Source organism: Exophiala oligosperma, assembly GCF_000835515.1.
Source record: "Exophiala oligosperma strain CBS 72588 unplaced genomic scaffold supercont1.2, whole genome shotgun sequence".
Lineage (NCBI taxonomy): Eukaryota > Fungi > Ascomycota > Eurotiomycetes > Chaetothyriales > Herpotrichiellaceae > Exophiala > Exophiala oligosperma.
This window is the reverse complement of record NW_015622819.1, coordinates 3,242,753-3,265,617: the sequence shown is the minus strand read 5'-3', so window position 1 is coordinate 3,265,617 and position 22,865 is coordinate 3,242,753. Positions and strand designations below refer to the sequence as shown.

Here is a 22,865-nt window from a genome sequence, read left to right as displayed (position 1 = left end):
TGTGTATTTCTTTTTGTGTGAATTTCAAGCCTGGCCTTGAGTGAGCTTCCATTGAAAGGCTGCGCTACTATTACTCGCACATAAATCTAGAACTCGTTGAGGCTAGAGTCAGTGATTGGTGCGTTGAGTAATAACAACCGTTGTTACCGCTGTTCCCGTTCACAGTCGATCTCGTTCAGATGTATTGGCCAGAGCCCAACGCCACGGAGCCACTTACTTCCAAGTCTTGCTGCACCGCGTTCCAACTCTGCGGACTTCATCTGCCCACGCATTTCTTTCTCGACTACTTGTACCCTGGCATTTGGCCATGTCGAGCTGGCCTCTAGCTCATTTCTCGCTTGCTTTGCTCGCTAAAGACCAATGTTTTCTCTCCATGTTTCAACTTCATTCGACGTCAGACCTTCTACTTGCGCTAGATAGACAAAGCAATGGGTGAAGCCCTTGGCTGATTTGCCCAAGTTGTCGGGCGACTCCAGGTGTCGCCTTCGAATAGGATCGATTTCTTGATCTACAATAATATATTCACAACAGTCCTCAAATGGTTTTCCAGCCCCGAGGTCTGGCTGAGGAAGGTCCCCCCTACCTACGCTTTTGCCTGGGTGGCGTGGCTGCTGCTGTGACATGACCTGTACGCTACAGCTTGCTCTCGGCCATCATGTCAAAGCCATATTTGGGAATCTACTGCGATGACAGGAACTGGAAAATGGGGACAACAGCCACCCAAACAAGATCGCTCCCTCTCCCAACACGTCAAAAGTGTGCTCGCGCGGCCGATACAATACCGACAACATTTACGCCCAGTCGCGGTTGGCGAAAGTTGCCTGCCACAATTTTCGAGCTGATTTTACAGCAACTCAGGGAATTACATTTTGATGCCGAACCAGCATCATGTGCGACTTGCTTCATGAGAGATCTTTGTGCTGTACAGCGAACCTGTAAAGCATGGTTCTCTGATGCTCAACGAATGCTGTAGTCCTCTCTCTTCTGAAGAAGTCGAGCAGGCGCCCAAGGCTAACTCTCACAGGTATACACATATCGAGCTTATTGGACAAGATGATCCTCGCATGCTGCGGAAATGGAGATTGTCACGAGCAGCGCGGCTGGTCAGACTCCGGGCAACCCTACGAGCGAGGCCTCGGGTTGCTGCTCTTGTAAGGACCCTCCGGGTTGCAGATCCCCATATACCTCTGTATCTCTTTAATGATGATCCTAATCCGGAGTACGACGCCTACCTTTGCACACTGTCGTCTGTGATCATGGCATGCCCGAACCTCGAGGCACTGTTGGGATTTTCGCCTTTCTACAACCATACCTTTGACCGGCTCACACATGCACTGTCCACAAGAACAAAACTCCGTCAGCATGTATGGGTCATCGCGGAGAACGAGGATGTGAAAGAACGAAGTCAGAAACAACTTCCTCCAGGCCTCTTGGACAGCCAGCAGACCTTTGAATTCATACTCTACCATGACAGGTGGCAGGTGCTGGAGACACTAATGCTTTGCTCTCCTGGAGGGTTTGGTGTTGTTGAGCATGAGGTCTTCATCGAAGTCCTTCATGCTTTACCTTCACTCAAGAATTTCTGCGTCTCATCTTTTGATGTTGATGATTTCAATGACAAGACCTTGCTGTCTCTACCTTCGCTCGTGTCAGTGCGACTCGAGGAATGCGTGGGGGTGACTGATTCTGGTTTGACCCGCTGGGCGGGATCTCCAAGGGCTGCCATGATCGAAAGGCTTTCGCTGATACATCAGAATGTGACGAATTTGCTAACCTTGTCTAAAATCTTTGCCAGTCTCGATAAACTAAAAAGGTTTACACTTGTTCAGGTGGACGTTGTCCCAACAATGCCGGATGACATGAGTTCCCTTATTTTCCAGCCGATCATGGCTTCCAAAAGCTTGCAGTTCATGCACTGGGATGTAGGATGCAGCCAGGACCTACGAGATTCAGTGGCGAGCGAGAGCAGTGATTTTTACCCACATCATGGTTGCTCTGAGTCAGATCTGGCTGTCAGCCCTACACCAAACCACCACTTGGCCTTGTCAATTGTTCATAGTGGCTTTCCAGCGTTGACCAAGCTTCGGGCACCACGCGATACATCACCCCGCGGAATTCTACAATCAGCTTGCCGGCCCCCTACAGCTAAACAGATGAATGATCTGGAGCGGGATGTAGGACAGCAAGTGTTGGGACGAAGTTCTCCCCCAAACTCCCTGCGTTCAGCAAAGCTGCGAGCAGCGTTGATGGCTAGCGATCCACTGATAGAGCAGTCCATCTCCAAAATCGCCGATCTAATTGATGGTACGCGTTGCGTTGTACCTTCCACAGAGATCAAAATTTCACGGCGCTCTTCGGACAAAGAAGTGTTCTGCCAGGGCCACAAAGGTGATGATGCTGTTTCTTGGAGCAATGGAGAATGTTGCTGTGAACGAGTTCGAAGAGTTAGCTGCACTTGCGACCATATTGCTGATCCACAAACTCTTGACACGCTTCCTCCTCCGCCTCCACCACGAAGCCCTTTACGACGGAGGTTTCCTTCTCTCAACCGCACTCTTGGAACAACTCAGAATGTCTCTTCCTATAGGTCGGCGCCAGATTCTTGTGTGAGCCATGCTATAACGTCTGGAGAAACCAACATTCCCTCAACGCGACCGAATCGGCCTATCCTCTACCTTGAGCCTGACCTGCCGGGACATGACGACAACGGAGGTTTGACAGGCTGGGCTGAGCTACTTGGGATCAACGAAAAGGCAAAATCGGAGAAACGACGACGGAGCGCATCAACCAGCAAGTCCAGCCAAGCCAACGTCACTCAAGAAGGCGAGGATGAAAGCGTAGGTATGTGCACTGGTGCCTGGAATAGCAGGGTCCGAGTGCATGGTACCGAGAGTGTTGATATCGTCGCTGGCAGTCCGATATCCTGGTCTCCCGGGGAGAGTCAAGAGTGGAAGGGGAAGTTGGCCACAAGGGGCAAAGGTAGTCAGCAACAGAAATCAAGTTCCAGTCTGTCACTCTCCTCGACTTTGAAAGCTGAGTCACCACAAGCGCGAGTCGAAAAAAACAGCCATGTCCCGAGGCCAAGAGGGAGGAAGGGTGGGTTTGTGATGGTCGATGATTTCTTCTGAATAGAAAAAAAAGAAAGTCGAAGAGAGACCAGCCAGATGACTTATTTGACAAATTTCATCAACATGAAATGGTTATTATGCTATATTAGTACATGGCTGGTTTTGATATTCTATGTATATATGCTAGATAAGACAAAAAGCCGCACGCCCTTTTTTTGGGCATTCAGGATTGCACTTCAAGAAAGGTACAAAAAAAATGATCATAACTTTTCGATCCTCTCAAATTCCGACATTGTGTACTCATAAACTTTTGAACCCGCACCTTGCTCCCTCAATTTTTTCAGTTGGGCGTTTCCCCCGTTCTCGACGACACTCGTGTCGTCCTTGACCATGTAGGCTCCGCTGCCTTGGACGCCGTCGCTGCCCTGTTGGACCAAGGTGCCCGGGGCGGCGGTGTCGGGAGGGAGTCGTCTGAAGCGACCGTTCGTCGCGGCGAAGAGGACCCGTTCGCCGACCTCTTGGGAACCACGACCGACGACCCAGACGACGGTTTTGGCCACGTAGTCCCAGAGCCAACGGACCAGGAAGTTGGTGGACGGGGGCACGCGCAGGTTCGTCCCCGAGACGAGGCCGGGGTAGAGGTGAATAAAAACAATCTCCTCGTTGCCGGGTCGTCGGGAGAGTTCCTCGAGGAAGAGCGTGGTGAGCGAGGCCGAAGCCCCCATGGCGTACGCCATGCCGTAAGTCTCCGGCCGGGTCATGCCCAGATCCGACAGGTCCAGGGGACCCTCGGTGCCGGCCCCCAGGACGCTGACGACTCGAGGGGACCGCGAACGCCGGAGCAGCGGGAGGAGGGTGACGAGGATCCTCATGCGGGAGTGGTACCTCACCGCCGTGACCCGGTCCAGTCCTTCCCCGGGGGTGTAATCGGGCGTCGACCGGAACGAGAAGAAGCCCTGGGACTCGATCAAGAGGTCGAGGTGGGTGGCTCGAGAGGCGACCTCCTCGGCGGCCCGTTGGGCGCCGCGGACCGACGTGAGGTCACCGGCGACGACGGCGTGGAGGGTCGCGCCCCGGTTCAGAGGTTGGACCTCCGCGATGAGTCGGTCCAACCGGGCGGCGCCGCGCCCGACGACGTACACGGTGGGGGAGGTCGTGTGTTTGAGGATCGCCTGGAGCGTCGAAAGCCCTATCCCTGACGTGGCCCCGACCAGAGCAGCGACGAGCCCGGACCCGGAAGACGAGAGGGACTCGTTGTTCAGTAGAATGTCGGACGTGGAAACCATGTTTGGAGTCGAATGAGGTCCTGGTCTTGTTTTTGGTTTGGTAGATGTTTCGAGGTTGCTTTTAGAATCTCGTGAGGAGTATCTGTTCTGCTGTCTGTTGTCTTCTGGGTCTTCTGTGTGTTTGTGAGTCAAAGCCGTGAGGGTCAGCGATCAAGGTAGTATATATAGATATAGATATATCCAAGAATCTGTTATTTCAATCGGCCTTAACAGCTATGTGCTCATATTCCGTATTGGGATCTGTTGTTTGATCAAGTACAATCGGCCTATACAAAGGCCCCCAAGCTTACCAATATCACTCATGAGTTCTGGAGTCGGTGAAATAGCGTGGATTAACCCCGACGACACTTTGACTATGGTACAGAACACCTGTTATCACAGTTGGTACCAGACAAGAGTACTCTGGCCATCAGTAGACTTTTGGACCTGATTATGTTAACATCGCAACGTGTTCGGCCTCTGGAAAAGCCGAGATTCGCGACCTTAGATAATCGATTCGCGAGTAATGAGTTTCCTAGGGCAGGGAGGCTCGATGTCTGACAAGCCGTGAAACCATACACAGAAATAACAATTCTTAGGCGACTTTTACGTCAGACAAGGAGAATTAATTCCCTTGACTTGAAGAGTCTCATTTCATTGATTGTATCATTCATTGTCCACAGTGTCCATCTCACATCTACCACATCTTTTCCCAGGTCCTCCTCACGATGTTCATTTGCGCAAGTCTCTGTCTCTCGTGTTCGTTCAGTCCGCCTTCTTCCCAGTGTCGGCATTCTGCATCAATCTCCGCCTTTCCACTGTAGATGTCGGTCGTCTTTGGATCTTGGAACTTGGTACGCTTGAACAACTTCCAGAAGATGAAGACGACAATGCCGTACGCAAGCCCGAAATAGCTCGTGACGAAACCTTCAGTATCCCACGGGACGAAAACGTCGAATCCAATGAAGAACATGGTGACACAACCGATCCCGATCGCAAAATAAGCCGAGTATGGAGCAAAGGGTGCCTTGTAGGGTAAGGTGTTGCGGTCGATACCTTGTGCCTTCAACGCTCGGAACCATCCGATGAACGTCCAGAGCATGCTCGTGTACGTCAAGATGAAGGCAATGGTGGTCAGAGACACAAACCAGTAAAACACCGTCACGGCGGAATCCGAAGCGACCAAAAAGGTCACGCAGCTGATCAGACTGACTATCGAGACGCTGTAGATGGGAACCCCGGATTTTGTGCACTTCATGAAGATCTTGGGGGCCTGGCCGTCGCGCGCCAGCGAGAACAAGGTGCGGCTGGTCGAGTACAGGTAGGCGTTTCCACATGACCATCCGGACAACAAAATGAGGAAGTTGATGAAACCCGGGAGGCCGGTGATGGCCAAGTTTTCGATGCCGATGACCCAGGGGGACGCCGCGGAACCCGCCAAGCCCTCTTCGATCGCACCCATCAGGCGAGTGTCCCGAGACGAGCAGATGACGCCGACAAAGAAGACTCCGAGGATGTAGAAACCGACCAACCGGTAAAAGACGAGCCGTGCCACGCGGGGGACGGTGCGGCGGGGGTTCTGGATCTCTCCGGCGGCCAAGGCGATCAAGTCTGGTCCGGAGATGGTGAACGCGGCGTACCTGACGACCGACCAGAACCCCAGGAATCGACCAGTCACTCCGGTGGCGTAGTACTCGTGCATGGCCAGTCCGTGTTTCCAGTAGCGGAAACCATAGGCGTCATGTTTGGGGTTACCCCCTACCATGGTGACGAAGGTGAGAAGGCATAATCCGATCAGCAGAAGTATCTTGGTGGACGCCATGATGAATTCAGACTCTCCATACCACCTGATGGGGAGATTGTCAGCAAGAAGGAGCACGAACAGTCGTGATGAGGGGGTCCAGAGAGACCAACTCACTTGACAGCGACGATGTTTAACAAATAGCATACGACCAGACACATTGCGACCCACGCCGCTGGATTGACCTTGTCTGATGGTTCCCAATATTGCATCACGGTAGCCACGGCCGAGTATTCCGTGCACACAAGCATCTGTCCGCCAAAGTAATACGTCCATCCCTGTTGACAAACAGTCAGTCAGATTGAAGATCTCCCGAAGAACAATGTCCATGGGGAGGGGGGGGAGAATATTTTCGTACCATGGCGAATCCCAATGAAGGATCGACGTAACGAGCGGCGAGTTCAAAAATGTTGCCTTTGACAGGAAGCCAGGCGATCATCTCGGCGACGCACAGATAGCAAGGCCAAATGAACAAGAGTCCCCAGACTGTGTGGTTCGAGAGTTAGTTGCTCGGTTCGCAGCAGCCAGAGTTTTGAATATGGAGATGGTGAGGTAAAACGAGGATGGCCGCAAACGTACAGAGATAACCGAGAAGCAGACTCAAAGGACCAGTTCGAGAGAGACTACCACCTATACCGACGAAAAGGGCAGTACCGATGCTCCCTCCGATGGCCATGATCTGGACATGACGAGGACTTAGGCCTCTTTTGGTCGTTCCGTACTTTTCCCATTCGGCATTGCTGAGACGTCTCTCGTAGACATCACCTTGAACTTCCTCAGAGGCTGTTTCGGTGATTGGTTGTTCCCCTCCCTCTTCGGTCGTCTTGACATCTTGAGGGTCGACGCCCATTTTGTTTGTCCGTGAGTGGTAAGGTCTGATGTCTTGTTATTGTTGTTCACCTTTTACAGTACGTGTTCATAGTAAGTGAAAAGAAGGAGGGACGAGGATCGAGGGAATCTATACGTGAGAGAACCCCGGGGGGTCGTAATCGAAATGGAGACCTGAAAATCTCTGAACAGCAGTGAAAGTATTGCTAGTGGACCTTGAGAGGAGGGGAAAACCAACGGATATATATACCTAGCAGGTTATACACGGAGTAACGTGTACGTATCAAAACGACCACTCGCTTTGCCATGCCATGCCATGCATGCGATTGCCTATGCTAGTTGGGTACCTTGGACCTTTTCGGCAGACAATTAGGGAGTGAAGGGTTCTTGGGGATTTCCTCCACTCTTTTGCTGCAAGGGGGGACCGGCTATGCATCGCGCGTGGAATAGGCGAAAAGAACCAAATCCTCAAGATAAGGGAAAACAAAAAGAGATACACGATCCCTGTCGACATGCGTGCCTGGGCACACGAGACGGTACGAAGTAGTGCGGCGTGTCATGAACTCTACTTGGACTGAACAAGTGACGGTGGCGGATGGCGAGTTTGAGTACGCTTACTCCGTACCGAGACGCCAGAAAAGCAGAACAACTATGTAGAGAATACTAGACAGATGCGGCCTTTTTGATGTGATTGTGAGGTCTTTGCTCGAGTACTCGAGACTTATTATCGGATCACACATACCTCTTCATGTACTTTTGTACCCGTACGGTAGAAATACTGTCACGTATACTTGGGGGGGGGGGGGGGGCTTGCGTCTGGAGATAATACTCACAGTATACAATTATCCTGCTAATTACATTCACCATTCCCGACCTCCTTGTTCTCAATAGTTGGTACACGGTATGGAGTAATATGTATCAAATAATAGTGTCCCATGACAACGACAACAACGGAGATGATCGTTCGCCTCTCTACTAGCCCCGTAGATAAGAAGACAATGGGCCGATCAATTTCACTTGGAATATGGAGTTATGGAGTTGGATTGGGAAAATCCCTATACTCAACTTGGTGTCTAAACCCGCCCTGTCTTCCGACGATAACGAATCAAGGTCATCCCGTACTCTACGCCCAGAAATTGCCAAGCTGACAAGCACAGTAGACAAGTCCTCCTCGACTCTTTTAGACTCGCCGTACCTCGATACATGGGGGTTGAAAAACGAGGATCATTTGCCGACATCAACTGTCAAAGGGAAGGAGTCAGCGAGGGCACTTTTGCTCATATCTGATGACGAGTACGGAGTATCGACCATCTCCCGGGTCAAGCCCAAGGTGAGCTACATAGGGTAAAAGTAAGGTAATAAATAATAAGACAAGTTTATGTACCAGTGACAGACTTATTGATCAAACGGCTAATATATGTTGACCTCTTTTACGCAAAACAGGTACCCATGAAGGAACTTCATTGACAATACCACCACCACCACCACCGTGCATGTTGATGTTGTCGTTGTCGTTGTTGTCCTTCAATTCCCATGCCTCTTGAACCACCTGCCATAACTCCGTAATGTTACCTATCCCGTACTGAAGCATCCCCGTCCACCATTTATACCAAACGTCCCTGTGAGGGCCTCTTTCGGCTTCACACGACGCGACAAACCCCGGCCAAGTGATGGTTGCGCACAGGTTGTGATCGTAACCCGCCCGGAGTTTCAATTCTTCAATCTCGACCAGATGTTTTGCGACCTCGGAAATGTGAGAATGCATTTCCGAAGGTCGACAGGGTAAGATGCGAGTGTGATAATACACTCTGAGTGCACGTGCAAAGGCAAAAATGTGGTGTTTGGCCAGTTGAGGGGTGAGGTCCGTCCCCGTCCCCGAAGGGTCACGGTCGATGATGTCTTCGGCCACCGGTTCGGATTCGATCGACCAAGATGAAATGTCCTCGGACAGTCTTCTGCAAGCCGAGATCAAGGTAGGAGGAAAAGCGTCGGACCGGGAAACATAATACGAAATGTGTTGACCCAGAGTGACAATGTGATGCATGAGATTGGCGAGTCTGGGAGTGATGCCGTAGGCGAATTCCAGACCGGAATCTCGACCGGAGACGTCGTACCCCCGCACCACCATCACTTCTCTCGTGTCACCGTAGTAGTGCTGCTCGGCCGACGACCACGGTAGCTCGTCGAGTTCCAGTGAGGTGGTGCTCGCCAGTGTCGAGAGGAAGGTAGACATGGTGATGAGGCGGGCGATCCTGGGACTGGCATGCTCTTCTTCCCGTTGCAATTCTCTGGCGAGACGACCCATGCCTCCGAGGTGGATCCAGTATTCCGACATGGAACCTTCCATGACGTCCATGGTCGTGAGTGTCAACATCGCCGAAAGGATGGCCTCGAGATGGACGTCGGAAAAGGATGATACGTCGCGAGTGGTGGTGGTGGCCGCCTCGCCGCCGCCGCCGCCGCCGCCCGCTCCAAATGTCTCCATCTCCAACGGCTCTCGGAGTGCCTTTTGAAGAGACTCGAACGCTTTTGCACGGAAGCCTCGAGCGAGCACATCGAGCTCAAGACCGTTCTCGGCTTTGTCCCTACGGAGATGGAACGCCGACGTGGCCAAGACCGCGTAGAAAATGGCTTCATTACTGGCCGGCACTTCGGTAGGGCCGTGGTCGAGGTAGGGCAACAGACTCGAGGCACCCGCCATGGCCTGAGGGACATATATCGTTGAGTAAAGGTTCTCGGGGTGTGGCAATGGCGGAAGAATTTTGGCACACACATTGACATAGTTGTCCATGAGCCGCCGGACGATGGGTTCTTGTAGGAGACCTGACTCCATGTCGAAGCGAGAAGGGAAGTTCTCGACGGGCGAGCCACCTCTCACCACGAGAGGATGCTCTTCCAGCGTTTCGGAAGAGAAGATGTCGCGCAGTGCTTCTAGGGTCGTGTCATCCTGGTCGAACAGAGGAGCGTCATGCTGTCTGGTACTGTCCAAATCAGCTTGTTGGGGCTGCGAACCTGCGCCCGGTGGCTCATCGCTGGGTTTCCTTGGAAGTGGAAAGACGCCAAAGGGCCCAGTAGAGAAACAAGGCAGGTCATCGTGGTTGTCTTCGTGAGCCTCGATGTCAAGTAGTTGCTGATCCACCTCGTCGAGCTGGAAGGTCCATGTCTCGAGGCCTGATAGTGTGGGTCAGCACAAGGTAACATCTAGGGAGCGTTTGCCGGTGAGGTGTGCCAGGCACTGGATTTCGGGTCGTTGTACCTACCTTCTAGTGACATGGCCTGGCGCTTGATGGCCGAGGGTGCGACGGTGTCTTCATCCGTAATCCAGTACAAGCGCAGGCCGTACCCTTCGCATTTTAGCTCTGCTTTCCGACATCGATTGCATTCTGGTCTGTTTGCATCGCATTTCACCTTTCTCGCTCGACATGTCCAGCAACTTGAAGATTTGATAATGTCAGCCAGGGAGGAAGGTCTATGAGAGACAGAGAGATATAGAGAGGTCATGAGCAGATTTTCTTACCCTGAAAACGTTTTGGTCTTGGCTTTAACCTCCCGTGTTCGTTTCTTGCCGGTCTGCATTGCACGATATATTCATTCTAGAAAATCGGTCGTCCTCAAGGCCCTTTGTCATCGGCGCGAATGGCTGGGGCGAAGCCTGCGTACGAGTACTCTGGGAATGGAGAAGATGAGTCTTATCGTGTGGATTACAGTCAATCCTTTCTTTTCCTTCGAGGTTGACGTGATCGGATGTGTTTCATCATGAGTTGTCGACTACTGATCGAGAGTCAAATCTCGTATCAAGTGATTGAGACCCTAATCCGCTGTCCTTGCACACTTTTGATGAACGTTGATATTAATGGCGGCATCAAAAACGTCAATGAAATCAAACTTCAGAAACATTTCGGCAAAACTTCGGTTGTCGAATAGTACAATATGTACAATAGTATATGAGGAGAATGATTAACTTCATACTCCGTACAGGGGAAAGAAATACAACTCAATCTGCGCCCAGTGTGTCTTCATCTTGATTTCTTCATCTACGGGATATAAATATGAAACATGGTAGTACATCTACTTTCAAGACTCGAGATCATGCATAGTGGCACAAGAACTTTTCTCCCTCATGGCCCAATGATATCTAAAACACAGTTTGACGCCATTGGCAAAATCCTACCATGCGCTAGTAGGCTCTGTCTGTTGTCGGGTTCGACTGCGAGATGAGACCTTCTTGATGGCCAATGCCCTAGTGAAACGTAGAAGGTCATGATAGTCATCTTCCTCATCATCCATGGTCTTGGGAAGACTGTCTTGTCGAAGGGGATATCTTCCCCTAGTTGTGCCGGACGGCGATCTCTTTCGCTTGTCGACCTCGTCACGGCCGGATTTGGGACGTCGTGACGATACACTACCAGCTATGCTCTCAGGAGGGATGGGTGGTACCGGAGGCAGTGCTCTGTCCGGTGGAGCCTTCATGGGAGGAGGTCCTCCTGTCTGCGGGCGAGGCGGGAAATATTTCACACCTTCTTCGGACGAAGCGCTGGTGCTGTAGTTGAGGTACGTGAACGCCCCCGTGTCGACCGATTCACCAAATGATAGACGAGGATCCACCTGGCTGTCGTTTCTTTGCCAAGTATAGGTCGGATTATTCTTCGGGCCGTCGTGCTGCTCGTTCGACCAACCGTCATGCTGCTGAAGGCGCGGCGGATCATTCCGGCGACTGGACTGGCGACGCAATGACTGGTCTCGGGAGTGTGGACTGTCGGCCACGACCGTATCCGAGAGGGTGTCGAAATTGAACGAGGCCAGAGAACTGGCGGATGTTGTTGCAGGAGTGGTCATTGCACTTCGCGCCACAGGCAAAAACGGTGGTTGCAGTATCTGCATATCTTGGACGATCTCTTGAGGTGGTGGCAGTCGCTGTCGCAGTCGCAGTTCCTGTTGTTGTCGATCGGCGGTTAGGGTACGTAGGTTCGTCGAGACCTGCCGCAAGCGCTCCGACGACCGGCTTTCACCTCGCGTCACACTTACAGACCTGTTCTGTGAGAGCTGCGCACTGGCACTCCGCTCGACATTCTCCTTGACAATCTCGCTCTTGCAATGAAGCTGGGGCATATTCGCAGCGCGACAGATGTGTTCAGTCAGCTTCCTTTCCAGATCTTGGCTCGAGGATCTTGCTGACGGATCCCTGGCCAGGCAGTGTAATGTGAGTTGTACGATCGGACCAACAGCATGAAAGCTAAGGCTATCATCCTTCTTTGCCTTCTTTTCAGCCTCGTTCTGCAATGATTGCGCCCACGTAAAGACTTGGCCCAAATTCGCATGGAAACTGGCATCCGCCAAACCTCCACCACGTCCGGCTACGCGGTTCTTGGAAGACCGATGGCGGACAAAGGAGCTGTAGCTGCGTTTACACAGAATCGTAATGATGTCGAGAATCACAGCCCCAAGTGAAAAGATATCCGATGCAAACATGTCATCCTCCATCGATTGCCATGTCTGCACCACCGCACTTCGAGTTTCAGGGTTGGCGACGAACATATTTTGGCCCGTGAAGATGGAAGCGAGGTTGTTGCTATTGGATGACTTGGATGACAGAACTGATGGGGCTCTTTTTGGAGTTGATACGGAGGTAGTCGGACGTGTTGTGTCCTGTGTGATAATGGAGTGGTTGTCCGACGGCGTTCGCGGAGGCCGCCCCCGAGTATTTGGCTGTAGCAAGCCACCAGCACTCATTGAGCTACTTAGACGCAGTCTTGCATAATCGCCCCTTGAAGTAGGCTGAAAGCTATAGGCTGGCGTGATCGAATCCGACCCGCTCCTGACACTGTTCCTCCCACTCGAAGAAGTTCCAGTATCCTTACCACCAACTCGTCGACCTGTACGACCGCCCGATGGAAGTGATACCGCAGCGGCACCTGTGCTGCGAACAGTGACAGCCCTTTTCCATCTTTCAGGAGGTCCGTACTGATATGCTTCAATGTCATCTGACCGGACGCGATCACAAAGAACACCATCACCCTCTAGGTAGCCTAAACAAATCTGGAAGGTGTCTGTGACATGAATGTTTGATGGCCTGATAGCTCCGTGATATCGCCCATTGCGGTGGAGCCACGACAAAGCGTTTACGAGACAGTGAGGCCAATTTACGAGAGTATGTCGACGTTCTGTCTTGGATAGATTGGTGAATGACTTTGGTGGATCTGACAGAAAGGTTTTCAAACACCAATCTGGTGAAGGTAGAGAGAGCACATAGAAGTTGGCTTGATGTGTGTACGAGGCAAATACAGAAATAATGTGCTCATGGCGCAATCTCCTAATTGTTGCAATCTCGTTGAGAAGGTCTGCCTCGGTGACCTTAGCGTCGATGTGAACGCGGCGACGGAGGAAGACATTGGATGGTTTGTTGGGGAGTCGGACTTTGTCGGTGCCTTCTTGGCTGAGGGATATCACAACAGATTTCAGACTGAGGGCGGTGATAGGGATGTTCTCTTCATCAGCATATCTGATATGTTCGCCTTCATCGAGTGTACGACTCAATAAGCGAAATTGAGTCTTATAGAAGCGCCTGTCCAAGGAGCGATCGGGTTCGTAGGACAGGCGAAGGTTTGGTACAGCATGCTCTGCAATGGGAAGATCGTCATCGTCGTAAGAGTCATCCACCACACCAAAGATCTGATCGGGAACTCCTGTCTGGACCAATATTAGAAAGAAACGCCGCGCTCGAGTAAGGATCCAGTCGAGATAGGTATCATCCGTCAACCCAGCACCGAAATACAAAGGCCGGCGAAGCAGAGCCTGCTCGTCAGGACGTAGCTGAGCATGGACATACGCCGACGTGACTGTCTCGTATACGCGCTCATCGGTCCAGTATGCCTGAGAAGTCGGTGACATACTCAGTCGATGTAAGCCCACTACTTGTCGTGGGAGGTACGGAGTACTGCTGGGTTTATGAACTAATGTGAGACTCCACCAGCTAACAGACTGCTATGGTTGCAGTAACGGAAATCCACAAGAGGGCCATGCGGGCAGCGAGCTACGCTCATGTCTAGGTGTTCGGAAGGTGAAGGTCTTTTGCACCATTCAGGGCCATAACCGATTCTCAGTCAGAGACCTGTTGAGGAGCAGGGGAAAGCATGGGGCCTGCGTGTGGTTTTATCAGCCTTGACCACATGGCATCCCGCCTGATCCTACATGCGAGATGAGACGTCTTACTCCAAGCAACAGGCGAAGAATCAGAAAAGGTGACAGTATGAGAGACCTGCTACTCTGGGACTTGGGCCCGGGATGTCAATGGCGCACTCCGGAGTGGGGGGAATACTGTGGGAACCGAGCAGATAACAGTAGGAACTCACCCGGATACAGGCCTGAAATGACCTACTACCCCTACCCTTATCGCAACCAACGAGGATCCTTAGGCAGAAGGTGGCTTGCAATGGCCACTTAAAACAAACCCCCCTGGTGACAGCAGTTCGAAGGTCATATAGCGCCAAACTCCTGTCAGAGTCGGGAAGAGGCCGCTTCCCTCTTCCCGTCGCCTTCAGATCTGTAATCACTCTTGACAGCCTTGCGACAGTCGAGTGTTGCATATATGTATGGCTGGTGTACGGAGTATCTGCTCCAGTCAATGTCTTTTTGTTACCGAGTTCCTGGAACTCGCGACTCCGGGCGGGCAACTTTTAGGGAGAGACCAAGGCTAAAAGAAGCCCACAAGCCATGTTTAGCGCCAAGTAGGGGCTAACAAGGGGGTTCCCTGAGGTTTGTGCCACAGTAAGACCACTTTAAAAGCCTAGTGAGCCGTTGACACAGGCAGTTGAGAAGGGGAGCCTTGCAAAGGTCGGAACGGCAGTGTTTAGCGTCTCTTGTCCGAAAAACAAAGTGCTGATCGGCCAGTGACTAAGGAAATGGATGTTCTCGTGGCCGGCGAGAAGCTCAGAGTAAGCAATAACACGATATAATAATTTCATCTTATCCGGCCTCCTGACTGGTTGGCCTCCAGCCTTATCTTGCCTGTACTCCCTAGCGACTTGCCTCACAGTCACTCTGGCGCTGATGAGTACAACCTTGCCGCAGAGTGCCGTGGAGTTTGTCTCGCAAAAGCAACATTACAATCCCCGATATTAAACATTGAAATTTCAATACTGTTGAATGGCCACCCACTGATGCAGGGGCGAAAGGCCGCTAACGAGTGGCGGCTTGGAAGTGATAACTGCAGGGAGGGAGAGGACTTTGAAACCAATGTACGGCATGGACATACGCAAATGATGACCTCCCCATCGTCGTCGTCGACTTGCCAATGGCTCCTGCAGGGGATCCTTTCCATCCGTCCTTTCGGATCTGATGACAACGACATGGATCTTGAGATTGCTCCCTTTTCCCCCACGATCAGCACCATGACGGCATACTGGCATCTTGAACACTGATCAATGTGGCAATTCAAAATCTCAAATTTGGGAGGTGGCTACTGGCTCAATAATGATGCGCGGCATATCGCTTCAGACGGGCCGCTCTCCACGAAAGATGTGAATGTAACCGATGCAACATTCCGATGGTATCGATCATGCCTCCTTATCCATTCTGAAATGCTGCGGCCGGTTGCGACCGATACATCTATTGTCGTCGACTTGAGGTGGCCTTCGCGTAGCCGGCTTGCTTTTCGTACGGCTTTCGCCATGGTGCAGATCATTGTAAGAGATGAGAGCAGCAATCATCAGCTGTACCCATCCGATCTGTGTGACGGCTAGCTTTCATTCGGTCCCACGGCAAGGAGGCAATGTACAACATGGGCAAAGAGGTCGGTACGGTACCAAATTGATGCTGCTTGATATTGGCCCAAGCCCGCGCTCCCGACATCTGGTCTACCTTTTGCTAGACTTTGCTTCTGACTTTAGTTGGTGAAAGATTCAGATGATGTTGCTCTTGCCTGTCTTCCAAACTGCCCTTGTGCTCCTGCTCTCGCGTGCGTCTGCTTTCCTGGTGGCAAAACAAACCGAAAAACCGAATGAAACAACCTCAGAGCTCAATCACTCTGTCTACATCTGTCAGAATTTGTTGAGTTCTTCCTACTACCCATGTTACTCGGCCTTCGAACTGACTACGCTTCAGTGACTGGATAGAACCGTGCATCGATATCGCCATTTCAACGACTCATACACCGGGCCAAAGTCTCTTCTGGAATGTGCGTTACTCTCATGACTGCGGCTGGTCTCAACCAGCGGGTTTCGGCGATACCCAGTTCCCCAGAGATTGTACTGCTCAGCCTACGTGTTTTACTAACTGTCTTAGGCTCCTGCACCTCTCGGCCCCGGCCCCTTTCGAACATACAACTATACCATCGGTAGTTGGGGCCCTAGTCCTGGTCTCTTCACATTTTGGGAGGACAATTATGGAAACGTATCTGAAGTTTTTGTGTTCCCCGGCACAGGTCGAGTCAGTCGATACTGGGGATCTGAAGTATGGACATGGACAGCATGGTGGGTAAACTCATAGGTCCAGTTTGTGCGATGGAGGTGTTCGTACGTGATAGGAATCCTTGGACGCTGCTATGGACAATATACCACAATAGCTGGTTGCCTTGTCATAAGCCCAGGTTGAACAAATCTTGATTCTTAGATTAGGTGGAATAGTCAACTGAGATATGGTAATCAATTCAGGATCTCATGGCCCTCGGTGTATGGACTGGTATTTTACTAGGACTCACCAGGGTCAGTTCCAAGGGTCAACGGCAGGTAATGACTGAGAACAAGGAGTACGTGGTCGAATATATTGCTTTGACTGTACTCCGTATTCACCACAGCAATTGCGGCGTAATTTTTATTCCCATCAGACCGTGTTCGTTCCCTGCAATTTGACGTCATTTGAATTTTGGTTTGGACTCATTCTTCCTGACCCATGTTCAACCTCACAACTCTTGAGCGTGAATCGTCTACATCGCCTCCTCTATTCGCAAGCGATCTCGGGTTCATAACGATGTCGGGGCAACCGGATTTTGACGGTGACGCCGATGCGGCGATGCGCCAGATGATGGGCTTTGGCACTTTCACAGAGCGTCGAAAGAATAATCCACCTGGTAGGTGTCATTCCGCCTTGTTTTCAAGCGTTCATTTCCTACCCTGCCTTCGGCATGACACCTATGAGTTGTCCGAAGGTTTCATTGCGACCAGATGTCCTATGTGCAGAGACCCTTTACGGCGAGAAGTCTGATGAGCTCGTTTGAATCTGCTCGTTATTCCCATCACACCGCCGTGAGCAAACCGATCTCTTACCCCATGAAAAGCTCGTGGCATTCTCTCACAGACTTGTTTCATGCTTCGTGAAAGCCCGTAATTCCAACAGAGACTCGAATATTTTCTTCTAACGTCTCTTAGATACATCCTTTGCCTCATCATCGGCAGCGTCGCAACCAGGAGGATCTTCAAACGAACCAACAACATCCATCGGACCAACGAGTCTTATAACCCCACAACACGCGTCTCAACAAGTACCACAAACTCAGGGTCAGGGCGATGAAGAACCAATCTATGCCTTCAGCTCGCCAGTCAGCAATACCTACTACACCAAGGAAGACCTGGATCGATGGGCACGGGGCATGATCAACGCCAATGGAGACACTGTCTACTTCAAACCCGGGTTCGTCTCCAATGACCCCTGGGCGAGGCTTCGTCCGAGAGAAGAAAATGACAACAAGACCGCCGGAGCCTGATCTGACGACGATCTTTTGAGGTGTCTTTCATTGGGCCATGCATGAACTTTGAGGCTCATACAGCGGCTCCTCTGACGTTGAGACATTGCCGAGAAGGGACCAATTCAGGTACCACGACACGACGGCCAACACCTCAGAGCTGGCAAGAAGCCAATTGCATGTCGTATTCAGCGGAGCCATTCACTCCTGATCGGATAAGTGCACCGTTGTACGGTGTACACGCTGGTCATCGACATGAGAAACGCCAAGGACCCCTTCTTTCCAGCGATAGTGAAGGACTGCTGCGATTTGAGGCAAGCGAGGCGTGCACCCCCTATTGTGTTGGGTTCTGCAACAGTCAAGACGGGTCTATGAGGCCGTGCGACTGCAAACGGGTCGATGATATGGCCTGAGAACGTCATGAGAAGTTGATGCACCTGTAGCACCCACGACATCTTCCGCGGTCTGGTCGTATCGTTTACAAACCATCCAGATGGGGATCCTCTCCTGTTCTTGTCAATCTCACATTTCCGATCAATCTGCAATTTCCAAGATGTTTGTATTTCCAAACCAAAATGAAAGTTCCTGTCACCGCCAGGCCTTGACACCATCCATTCCAGGCCCGCCAATGCATGACCCACGCTTCGAGTCCACTCGTTGGGAATCCAAGCTTCTGGCCATTCCAATTTTGTGCCAAGGTTCCTTCATTTTTCCCTACTCCATAACCTTGGACACCATCTCGTCGACTCATGGATTGAAGTTTCGTGCTTTTTGCTTGCTACATACTTGTACCTCCCCTTGACACAATTTTCAGATGATTCAATGGCTCCCGCTTCTTCCTAGCGACCTTTGACCAAGATCCTACGTCCATTGCCCGCCCAGGCCATCACACAAACACTCACTCACTCACTCACTCACTCACTCACGAGTCGGTCCTTTTTGAGGTTGTTCGAATTGGGGGGTTAGGGGGTAAGGGGGGAGGGCACGATAACGCCGAGGGGAAACTTGGTCGGGGACAGAAACCGTCCGTACATTGATTCCCTGATGTCGACAAGTCGTCAAACGCTCTTTCACACAACGTCCAACGGTCACACCCTTGAAAGGTCCACAGAGTGCCTACCGGCGTGAAACGGGTATACGATTTTGGAAAACAGAATCGTGGACTCGTACAGTACAGTGCGGATCATTGTGTGTGTGTGTGTGTGTGTGTGTGTGTGTGGGCTGGTGGAAGAGAGGGAGAAAGGGGGGGAGGAGGGACCAAAAGCCGGTACAAGTTCGCCACCAAGGGGGTTACTTTTGAAACAGGTCCAGGCAAGCCCCAGAAAAGGTAAACTGGTTTACCATGTCAAATTCAAGTCAAACCCTTCCGGTGTGTACGGTAATAGGTATCATGGTCCACGGCACACGGAGCGAGGCGAGACCTGATGATCAGACGGGTTCTTTTTTTCGTCTTCGAGGTTACCAAACTTTACTCTTCAAGACCAAGGACCGACCGAGTCCACCCAGTAATATCCTCGACCTCCAAGGAGTAGCCATGCCTGTGTTATCATGTACGGAGTTACCGAGCAGTATCTGTTGACAGTATTCATTTACAGGTGCTCCCTAACCTAGACCTATCTACATTGTCATCGTAGGCCCTTCAAAGACCTGTTTAGCAGTCATGGCCCGATGGCTGGGTACAATTAGCTACAAATGTACCTACGAGCTTCTACCGTGACCTACGAAGCGATTCCCAGAGACCTAGGGCCGAGGAAAATTACCAAGGTCTAGATACTCCAACCGGGCTCTCCAGAAGGTCATGGTCCATCGCGCCCGAGAGACCATGGCACATGCCAGAGCCACTCGACTCTCACGCGGACGCTTCGAGGTGAAAACCCCCAGGCACGTTTTGAAGCCTCAACAACCCCCTTGTCCGAGAGACCAGGGCCCCCCTTGGGTTAAGCAGGGGGGCTGCCTAGAAGTCGTCAAGCTAGAGCCTATAAATCACAGAATCAAGAGCTTTCATTGAGCTCCTAGGCGCCGTCCACAAGAGGGCCAGCCCACGGGGCAATGCAGCTCAAGGCCGCATGATCCCCCCCCTATCGAGCTTCCAGTCCTGGTCGAGGATGAACCTCCTGTGAACCTCCTCCCTTCGCTCGCGTACTCGTTGCCGGTCCCGGCTAGGTTTGCAATGGGTATTGATTGTGATAAAAAGAGAATACCTCAAGGCACGAATACAAGGGTATGAAAAACCTGTCAGTCTGTCATCACCAAAAGAAACCCTAAAAACGTGATCCCTCTCACTAAGGCCCCCATGCCCTGTGAAATGCCCAGGGTTTTCGAGCTTCAAAACAAGTCACACTCCTACTCATGTCCAGGGCTTCAAATCCCCGGCCCAAACCCAAATATGGCTTAGCCAGTACACCCAGAGCTCCACACCATCTGCAGCTTTGGGGGCCTGCTTCACCTGCAGATTGCAAGGTCCGGTGATTGAAAATGGGTGCTGCACCGGGCAGAAAACGGACCAGGAGGGCTGACCCACCCAATCATATCGGAAAGAGCGTCGTACCAAACGAGTGAAAATGGCAAGCGTACCTGCATGGGCTCTCGTGTGGCACACCACGCCCGGTCGCCGGCTCGGCCGCCTGCAAAGGGCGATCGCTGCAGTGCGATTTGGCCATCTCATTTTCTGGGGCAAAATGGGATTGGCGCCATGCACGCCATCTGCCCGCAAGCTGCGGGGCAAAAGCAGCGATCCATTTGGCCAGATTCGTGGGGTGGAGCGGAACTTAATCCAACTGCCACGTCAACGACAACGGCGGAATACTGCCAAGGCTGTTTGTTGACTGTCCCGACGAATGAATGTGCGGTGTTTAAGATGCATTCCGATTTGCTGCTGTTCGACCTCGCTTGCGAAATGATGTGCCGCTTTGTATATCGCTCGGACTCTCCTCTCCACGCCAGGACAGATTGAAATGGGTGTCGAAGGGGAAGAGATTGTGCGATAGAACAGTCGTGAAGAAAGTAGATCAATGAAATTCGTCACTTCATCAAAGTTGTATCATGATTGTTTCAAGAATGGCGACTTCGGCTTGCTTTCGCATATGCCTCAGGATGCTTCTTTTCAGCCTTGCTTTTGATGGAGCTGGTTTCAAAATTGTCACTAAGGACTGCCATAACCGCCGGGCGGGCGACTTACGCCATTTTCTTGGAGGAATACTCAAGATCCCTTCGGATTTCTCGAACAGTGTCCAAACCCTCGGCAAAATTGACCTTTGCGGCCTTGAGGCGTCGCTGAGCGTAAGCCTGCAATTCTTCCAGTTCTCGCTGTTTGGCATTGAGCTCGCCAGATCTATTGTTGCGGTTAGTTTCGGCAATTTTGATCGAGTACGGTACACTTACGTTTGTGCCTGGGTCACCAACGAATGATCCATGCGAATTGGGTCGAACGCGGTGCTCATCTTGTCGTTTAGAACGTCCATGATGTCGACACCCGAGTATGAGGCGTACGAGTCGCCATCACTGCCACTGTGGCTTGGTGCGTAGCTGGACCTTGCCGAGTACGAACCAGCGGAGGTGCGACTAGGAGCATAGAAGGTGCTGGTGTCAGACAGCTCAGGAGGGGACATAGCCCTAGAGTAGGGAGCACTGTAGCTTGTGGTCTTGGGTGGCATGGTGATGGGTAGGGTCTTGCGGGGAGCAGCATGGCTGGTAGGGTGACGAGACACATGAGTAGCCATGATGAAGGGAGTAATAGACTGAAAGAAGATCAAAGGGTATGGCAACAGTCAAGTCAAAGTATGTGATGGAGTTAGCTGAGGGGGGCAGAGAGAAGGCTTGGAGAGTCTCGAGGTGAGTGATGGGAAAGGAAGCAGGAGGAAGGAGGATTTCGAGGGCCATGGAGCACCTTTTTATAGGCGAGAGTTCGAACCGGGCGGACGCAACTTCGCAGGGATTGTGATTGCCAACTCATCCCCTCCATGAGAAGAGCCAATATGAGTGCAAGTCGACGAAGAATGTGGTGTCAGGTTGAGCCACCGACCCCGCTCCTGAAGCAAGAGAAGGGAAAAGCGTAGGACCTGCGAAGCGGACAGCCAGACAGGGTCGGCACTGTCCGTCACCTTCCGCCCGGCAGGTCAAGAGAGAAGTCCGTGACGGCCACGACCAAAGAGAACGGCGGGCAGCCCACCATGAGCAGGGCGGCAGTAGCAGCATGCATGTTGGTGGGATGATAGTCTCAGCTGGATCCCCGTTAGGAAGGAAACGGGAAGTAGAGGCCGATCATTGGAGGGATTGGCCATTGTGCCGTGCCTCTTGGTCTTTAGTTGCGGGATCTAGAAAGCGAGCGGCGGACGGGAGTGGCTGTTGAGGGAACGAGGACGGAGCAAGTTGTGAGAGACATAAACAGGGGGGAGTTGCGGGAGGTGATGATTTGGTGGAGGCCGTTGCAACGTAGTGAGCCTCTACAGCAGGACACGGCGGTCCTGCGGAGGATGAAAAGGCCACCGAGGGCAATTTCGCAGCCAAATGCATAGGTATGAGGGCCGCCGGTGTGCTTGGTTATTTTGAAATTGGCTTCAGCATGGCCGCGGTCGAGCCTGAATTTTTTGTGCCCGGGGCGCGGAAGACGTGTAGGTGGACAGGATACTCGACGGGCTGAAGCAGCAAGGAGAAGGTCAGGAAAAGGTCAAGCGTGAGCATCAGCATGCAGCAGGCTCGTCGACTATGGCGCAAGTATAATCAGTAGTGTGGAACGCGGGCGTCATGGGTGGCGGCTTGGGCTGTACCCGAATGACTCGGTTTGGTGTCTCGACCTCGTCCGGGGTCATCGGCAACGACAAGGGGGATTTGCAACGGCATCGGTGTCGGTGTGAAGGCGTGAAGCCATTGTCTGGCCTCGGTAGGCATGAAACGCTCCGGTCGATAGCTGTGAATGGTCAGCAAGATTGTTAGATGGTTGATTGTGGACAAGTCATTGTGATAGAGGCGCCTGGCCTATTGTGCTGCTGAGGGATATTAGTACGAGAACAAGGAGGGAAGAGGAATAGCCATAGCGCAGCGCAGCCAGTGATGGGGAGGGGGAGTGGAAATTAACGAAACACACGCGAGCCACGGCCTGAACTTAGTACGGGTATCCGTATTATTCGTAGTAATAAAATTACAGTAGATACCCTAGGGGGGAAAGGTACGGGATATTACTCCGTACGCAAGAGGCTTCCGTGGCAAAGAGGTAGGGCGATCATCTAGTG

At 52.0% G+C, this 22,865-nt stretch overlaps 5 protein-coding genes across 5 annotated transcripts; 2 read left to right on the top strand and 3 right to left on the bottom strand.

Annotated features, from left to right (window-relative positions):
• Positions 1-558: 558 nt before the first annotated feature.
• On the top strand, positions 559-3,313 carry PV06_02561 (uncharacterized protein). Its single transcript, XM_016403260.1, has 2 exons — positions 559-969; positions 1,025-3,313. Exons 1-2 carry the CDS (start codon positions 656-658, stop codon positions 3,126-3,128), a joined length of 2,418 nt encoding a protein of 805 aa, XP_016267157.1. The 5' UTR covers positions 559-655; the 3' UTR covers positions 3,129-3,313.
• On the bottom strand, positions 3,182-4,785 carry PV06_02560 (uncharacterized protein). Its single transcript, XM_016403259.1, has one exon. It carries the CDS (start codon positions 4,352-4,354, stop codon positions 3,329-3,331), a length of 1,026 nt encoding a protein of 341 aa, XP_016267156.1. The 5' UTR covers positions 4,355-4,785; the 3' UTR covers positions 3,182-3,328.
• A 3,474-nt stretch (positions 4,786-8,259) lies between these two features.
• On the bottom strand, positions 8,260-10,805 carry PV06_02559 (uncharacterized protein). The gene is made up of 3 exons (XM_016403258.1): positions 10,480-10,805; positions 10,223-10,395; positions 8,260-10,133 (listed from the first exon to the last, which is right to left on the bottom strand). Exons 1-3 carry the CDS (start codon positions 10,536-10,538, stop codon positions 8,365-8,367), a joined length of 2,001 nt encoding a protein of 666 aa, XP_016267155.1. The 5' UTR covers positions 10,539-10,805; the 3' UTR covers positions 8,260-8,364.
• A 6,075-nt stretch (positions 10,806-16,880) lies between these two features.
• On the top strand, positions 16,881-18,170 carry PV06_02558 (uncharacterized protein). The gene is made up of 2 exons (XM_016403257.1): positions 16,881-17,025; positions 17,324-18,170. The coding sequence occupies exons 1-2, from the start codon at positions 16,926-16,928 to the stop codon at positions 17,656-17,658; spliced, it is 435 nt and encodes a 144-aa protein (XP_016267154.1). The 5' UTR covers positions 16,881-16,925; the 3' UTR covers positions 17,659-18,170.
• Positions 18,171-19,206: 1,036 nt separating this feature from the next.
• On the bottom strand, positions 19,207-22,686 carry PV06_02557 (uncharacterized protein). The gene is made up of 3 exons (XM_016403256.1): positions 21,019-22,686; positions 20,816-20,968; positions 19,207-20,761 (listed from the first exon to the last, which is right to left on the bottom strand). The coding sequence occupies exons 1-3, from the start codon at positions 21,354-21,356 to the stop codon at positions 20,689-20,691; spliced, it is 564 nt and encodes a 187-aa protein (XP_016267153.1). The 5' UTR covers positions 21,357-22,686; the 3' UTR covers positions 19,207-20,688.
• Positions 22,687-22,865: the final 179 nt, after the last annotated feature.